The sequence below is a fragment of the Botrytis porri genome, assembly GCF_014898465.1.
Source record: "Botrytis porri strain MUCL 3234 chromosome Unknown BPOR_009, whole genome shotgun sequence".
NCBI classification, from domain to species: Eukaryota; Fungi; Ascomycota; class Leotiomycetes; order Helotiales; family Sclerotiniaceae; genus Botrytis; species Botrytis porri.
Genome location: NW_024066083.1, coordinates 874,473 through 880,472, shown reverse-complemented (window position 1 = coordinate 880,472; position 6,000 = coordinate 874,473). Strand labels below are relative to the sequence as shown.

Genomic DNA, 6,000 nt, shown 5'->3' with positions numbered 1-6,000 from the left:
TCCTCCTTATCTTCACAACGTTTTCCATTTTGTATCACCAAAGCAAGCATCGAGAAGCTCCAAGATGGATGGACATATCACATTTTCAATCGCTCCCACCGAAAAGAAATGATTCCATCGCAGGAAATATCGATGCTGTGACATGGATGGACAAATGCCCAAGGGTTCCTACCCCCTTGAGAGATAACGCGACATTATCGCCATCGATATAAGTTTCTTGCGTGATTGATCTCTGGACCTCGACGCTGGACTATATAAAGTCCACAGGATTCCCATTTCCAAGACTCACTCGACTCTTCGTTTACACTCTCATTTCGCTTCATCTCATCACATTTCAGGATGCACAATAAGATGCATAGTTGCTTTCGAACGCATTGGTTTTATCGTGAAGTTAAAATGGTAAGCCATTACAATATTAAGTGGGAAGAATTAATTTTAAACACCCAGCGGTCATACACATCAATCTCGTTTCGTGTTCCAGTTCCTTTTCTAAACTTTCTAAGCCGTTCAAACCTTAACATTCCATCATTATGACAACCTTCATATCCTTATCATTCATCCGATTATTTAGAAGGCAAAGACAGCGACGACACCAAGAGCAAGAGCACCTGCAAAGCTAGCCTTAACTTGAGCTCCAGCACCGGTGAATGGAACCGTCGATGAGGTAGGTGATGGACCGGTAGCGGTAGCGTTGGATCCAGAGCCCCCGGTTGGTGCAGCTACGCCTGAAGTGATTGTGGTGGCGACAACAGACGATACTGGAGTCGAGGCTTGGGAAGAGACAGGAGTGGAGGCGGCGGTGGAAGAGACTACAGGTGGCGACTCGGTAGCGGATGAAGAAGTAGCGGTAGCAGAGCTGCTGGGTTCGACGGCCGAAGAAGATGGAGCAGCGCTAGCAGAGCTAGCAGAACTTGGTGCAGCAGATGAGGCAGGAAGAGCAGCACATGCGGCAGCAGCGGCAGCTGGAACGGCTAAACTGGAGTCAGTTGGATCGATTTGAAGATCAAAATACACTACTTACTCAAAGCAACGGTGATACCACAGGAACTGATGACACAAGTTGTAGCAGCGTTTTGAATACTCGAGACGTTGTCAGGTAGACATTGGCAGGCTTTATCAGTAGCTCCACAGGTGGTCTCTGATTTAACTGCATTGTCGATACAAGGTTGCGCGCAAGCTGGAATTCCGCTGTCTTGAGCAAGAGCCAAGCTGGCAACAGCCAAAACTGAGACGATGGTGAACTGCATTTTGATGGTTATTTGAGTATAAGGATTGCCTTAAAACGAGTGATTGGCAACGAAAATGATCGATGATATACAGAGAGTCTTGATGTTTACTTTTGAAAGACGGTTGGAGAAGTAAATTACTCAGAGCTACAGATGATCACACTTATATATCTGTGAACAAGACTAATACGAGAATCAATTTAGGAAGATATTCTATAATGTCTAATTACTCCACATTCTGTAGTAAATGACCAGCCAAGAGACAACCAACAACTTGTTTCCTATTTTGTAACAAAACCCGTCAATGGTGCCAACGAGCGACAAACAGGGTATCGAGTCAGCTTGGAGAAACCCGGCCACTTGTGCGGAGAACGCTGTTCGATCGAAAAAGTAGGATCAACAAGCTCCCAGAGAGCTTGAATCACAGCAAGGGGGATGTCCAACATGTCCACTAAAGATATAGCAAGTGTTACATACTTAGGGCAATGTATCGCAGTGATTGGATATGGCTATTATCGATCAATCAACTTCAAGAGGTAACCTCTCATTGTGATGCAGGAACAACATTGTTAACATTTACTGCCGAAAGAGCCTTCCAATGGCACCTATCATTCCAACTATTTCAAGTGTGGCCAATACTGAAAGTTCGTATTCCCTCTTATTATTATACTAGGAAAAATCTAGAGGCGGGAATATTTATTGGATTCAATTTGATTGGGGCGAAGTCTGGAGATTCTGGGGTATGACAAGGATGATTATGCACAGTCTGGGGTAACACGCCAACCAACTGAGCCAACCTATGCTACACCACACTTTACTAACTACATCGGCAAATCTCTTCCGATACCGAGGAAGACATCCTTTTGACATCTGATCTTATTTACATGTAAGAAGTTACCACTCAAGCCACTCGAGTTTCTGGGACATTCCTACCGAAGTTCCAAATTTAAGCAATTGCTCCTCTTGAGAAAAATCCCCCCCCTCTCCCCTCGCAACATTTTTGCAGCAGAGGTATTTTCCGAATGCATGCAGTCATTTGAATACCAAATTTTTGAAATTATATTTTCCTTTGAAGCAATCTGCTTCGAGCAGAGCTTCGCAGCGTATATACATAAACAAGAGTCTTGTTGAAGCTGACAAGGACAAAAGATACTGAAAGTAAACCCCCTCAATGTTGTTTGACAAATTAAAATGAAGCAAAAGATTCACCACGACCACCAACAATTAATCGGCCCTCCTAAGTCTGTGCAAGTGTACACTTTCGGAACGCCCAATAGATCCCTTATGAAAAACCTGTGCTGGGGTCCTAACATATCATGTTGATTTCTATTCACGGCACGAATCAAACTTCATTTTCGAGAATCGAATCGGAAATCATCCTGGTTGCTACGCTTAAAATCGAAGAGATTCTTATCGAATCAAAAAGGTATCATGCGACCTTTTAGTTTCTATTATATAATTGCAACTGAGATCTACGATCATTTCTCAATCTCTCAACAGTGTTAATTTACACACCATGGCATTGAACTTTGATGTCGGTTGTGATTCCTAGAAAGATGTTAATCTTGGACTAAAAGAGCATACGAGTTTTCGTCGAATACATAATAAGTTGTTACATTGCGTGTACCTGATCTACGGTTATAGTCTGTCTTAGCTGACCGAAATAGTTCAGGGCTTTACGGAGAAGCCCGAGCAACGTGCGTGAGGAAGCACGATATTGAAATGACGACTTTGAGTTACTTTCACATGTTACTCAACTCGATTTTGGAGTTTTTCAGTACGAATTGAATGTTTCGCAATAAAATCATTTGTCGGTAGGTATTGCTGTTGAGGTTTACTCTCAATTCTTAAATACATTAGTTGCACAGACAATTCGCTATGTTTGAATTATGAACAAACTATTAGACGTTCCACCATCGGTACGTCTAAAAGCTCGAGCACTTGGCGCTTTGAAATTGCAGTGGTTTTGAAAATTCCTGATAGCTTGCTTCGATTATTCTAGTCAATTATTATTCTCCTATTTCTATCTGTCTAACCTTCGTCCTCACAGCCAATTGTCGGACGAGGCAAACGAATCGCAAATCAATTCAAAACAAAAAAATCGCCGAACTCAATTGTATCGGGATTCGGAATATGCTATCACGATGCAGATGCGTGGCATCCTCCTGTACTCTGTTATTGACGATATGTTTGATGCTAGGTCAGCGTACAAACATTGTTGCTTGGGCGAGTTTGGTCTCTACTCAGTTAGCCGCGTTATTGTTCTATACTTGCTCTCGAGATACTCCCATCGAACATCTTTGCATATCCGCGAGGAGATTCACGACCAGAACGAAGCAGTCCAATGGAAGAGTCTTTCAGAGTAATAACGCTATCAACAGGCTTGCTCTTCCTCATTCCCTTCAACCATGCGGTCCCTTTTTGTATTGGCTGACTTCGCCATGTCATGCTATTTTCCTCGTTCTGCTCAGTGCTTCATATCATTAGCATTCTGCCTTTGTTTCGATATATGTTGCTGAGTATACTTTGCTGAGAATTTTACAATACCATATTTTTTGAAGAATTTGTTCTTTTGTGATACTTTTCTCTGCATAACCTCACTGCTAACAGAAAAGGATCTCGTAAGATTCGTATCTACGGTAGATCTCATGCTCAAGTCGTGTCGCGCGCCGTCGTTACGAGTTGACTCACATCGACCGCCTTGATTTGAACAAGTGGACTGATTTGAACGCATGGATCGAAATTGGAAGGATGGTCTATTAGGCATCTCGATTATTGTCAATCTTTGGCATGAATTTATCGCAAAAAGACAACGAGAGGGTCGATTTGTAAAAAACTTCGAGGATGCAAATATTCTTGTGCGGGTAGTGAAAAGCTACCCTGAAAAAGCTTCCACCAAACATAAGTCTCGCCCATAAAACACAGACCTTTCGAAACCCATCGTGTCTGTAGCAACACAGTATATAGCATGATATTATTACTTATTGCATGACATTGCACAGTCGTCTTGATTTTTGAACCCCTCTTATTTGCTGACAGAGCGGATAAGGCGGAGTCTGTGCATTCCGGTGCATGGTTCGCTCAATGACTTTTGAGGGGCAAGGTCCTTTTCAAACAGTTAAGCATCTCATGTATTCATGCCAAAGCTCTCCGAGACGAATTAAAATCCACCTGTCAAATACAAAATGTCTGATCTCTCTCACAATATGTTTCGTTTCTTGTTTGAATAGTACATTTTCGTCCCATAACGAACTACTATAGAATCGCATTAAAGACTTCTTACATGAAGTGTTGAATAATGAAATTGTTTTATGGTTTGTGTACTTGGTGGGTGAATTTTATTCTATTTTGCTTCTCGTTAGCACTGACGAATAGGGTGAAAAGTGCGAGTATGGAGCAGCTTGATAAGTTTATCTGTCATTGTCGTCTATTGATTGATCTCTTGACATTTGCATCTTTTTCTTCACTTAATTTTTTCTTTTTTTGTTCACTTAGTAAAGCGCCCTTGATGGGCTAGCTATCGACTCATTAATTTTCTCATGTTTTGTTTCTGCGATACTAGATGGAGGATATAGATTTCCCTTTAAAATTCTTAAAAGCAACATGAATGAAAGAGATGAAGATCAGAGTCAGGACAGTCCATTCGGCATACCTCAATCTTCAAATAATGATGGAACAAAAAGTAGTAATAATATTCCCTCCACATCGTCATCCACAAGTCCTCTTGGTCTTGAACCTAACCTCATTGCCTCTCCATCAAAAGGTTTGGACCTAGGCTATATCATCGGCATAATTGTCGCGGTCACTGTCGCCATCTTTCTCATCATCGCTCTAATCGACGTCCTCCTTCTTTCTTCCCGTATCCAAAAATCGATATTGAGGAATGGATTCCTGAAATTAAATGGGAGACGGCAATCTGCCTCTTTCCAATACCACTCTCGATGGAATGAGAAATTAGATAAGAAACCTTTACCTACAATCCCTGATCCGGCGTTTCTCTCGAGTAATAGGAGGAGGAGTGACTTTTCGGGATACTCGGAGTCAAGGTACTCGAGAAGTATGTCTTTTGATAGTGGTGTGGGGTGGGGTAGAGATGAAGAGGAAGGGTATGCGAAGAGTTTCATCAGGGGCGGAAGAGAGTGGGATGAGAAATCCATGAGATCGACTGCGAAGTCTGCGAAGTCGGCGAGGCAAGAGAGGGAGAGTAAAGATAATAGGGTAATCAGACCGGGCATGGGAGTTGGAAAAGGGGATGACGAGGGGGAAGGAGAATGGTATTCGATGTATGAGGAATCAATTTATACGGATGACGGACGAGAAAATTCGATTCCGGATATTCATCATCCTTCCTATTCATTACATACCCCTGGCACATCTCAATCTACGGACCGCATGAAAGAAAAACCATACGACGAAGAGAGCTCAATGGGATTAACAACAAAAGAAAGAGCAGAGATCAAAAGAACGAAAACTACTCCATACACATATGAAGGAAGAATTAAAGCGGGAATGGGCGTGCAGAAAAGATATACGATGATTTTTGTGAGGGAGGTGGAAGAGGTGAGGAGGGCGATGGAGAGAATGGAGAGGCTGGAGGAGAGGGATAGAGTGAATTTTGAGATTTGGAGGAGGTTTTGGAGGAAGGGGGGTGGGGCGAAATGATAGTAGAGGTTGGGGGAATATAAGGAAAGGAACTGCGGAGTAGAGGATCTGGAGAAGGGTCTTGGTTGAGGGCTCTGAGGTTTGGAAGTCACAAATGGGGTGTCGGAGGTGG

General features: G+C 42.6%; 3 protein-coding genes across 3 annotated transcripts; 1 reads left to right on the top strand and 2 right to left on the bottom strand.

Moving 5' to 3' along the window:
- Window positions 1-297: 297 nt before the first annotated feature.
- On the bottom strand, window positions 298-1,393 carry EAF01_007088 (uncharacterized protein). The gene is made up of 2 exons (XM_038915342.1): window positions 1,022-1,393; window positions 298-971 (listed from the first exon to the last, which is right to left on the bottom strand). Exons 1-2 carry the CDS (start codon window positions 1,245-1,247, stop codon window positions 568-570), a joined length of 630 nt encoding a protein of 209 aa, XP_038768980.1. The 5' UTR covers window positions 1,248-1,393; the 3' UTR covers window positions 298-567.
- Window positions 1,394-3,280: 1,887 nt separating this feature from the next.
- Window positions 3,281-4,173, bottom strand: EAF01_007087 (uncharacterized protein). The gene is made up of 2 exons (XM_038915341.1): window positions 3,752-4,173; window positions 3,281-3,699 (listed from the first exon to the last, which is right to left on the bottom strand). The coding sequence occupies exons 1-2, from the start codon at window positions 3,991-3,993 to the stop codon at window positions 3,483-3,485; spliced, it is 459 nt and encodes a 152-aa protein (XP_038768979.1). The 5' UTR covers window positions 3,994-4,173; the 3' UTR covers window positions 3,281-3,482.
- Window positions 4,174-4,829: 656 nt separating this feature from the next.
- On the top strand, window positions 4,830-5,888 carry EAF01_007086 (uncharacterized protein; the record flags this gene model as incomplete). Its single annotated transcript, XM_038915340.1, has 1 exon — window positions 4,830-5,888. One exon carries the CDS (start codon window positions 4,830-4,832, stop codon window positions 5,886-5,888), a length of 1,059 nt encoding a protein of 352 aa, XP_038768978.1.
- Window positions 5,889-6,000: the final 112 nt, after the last annotated feature.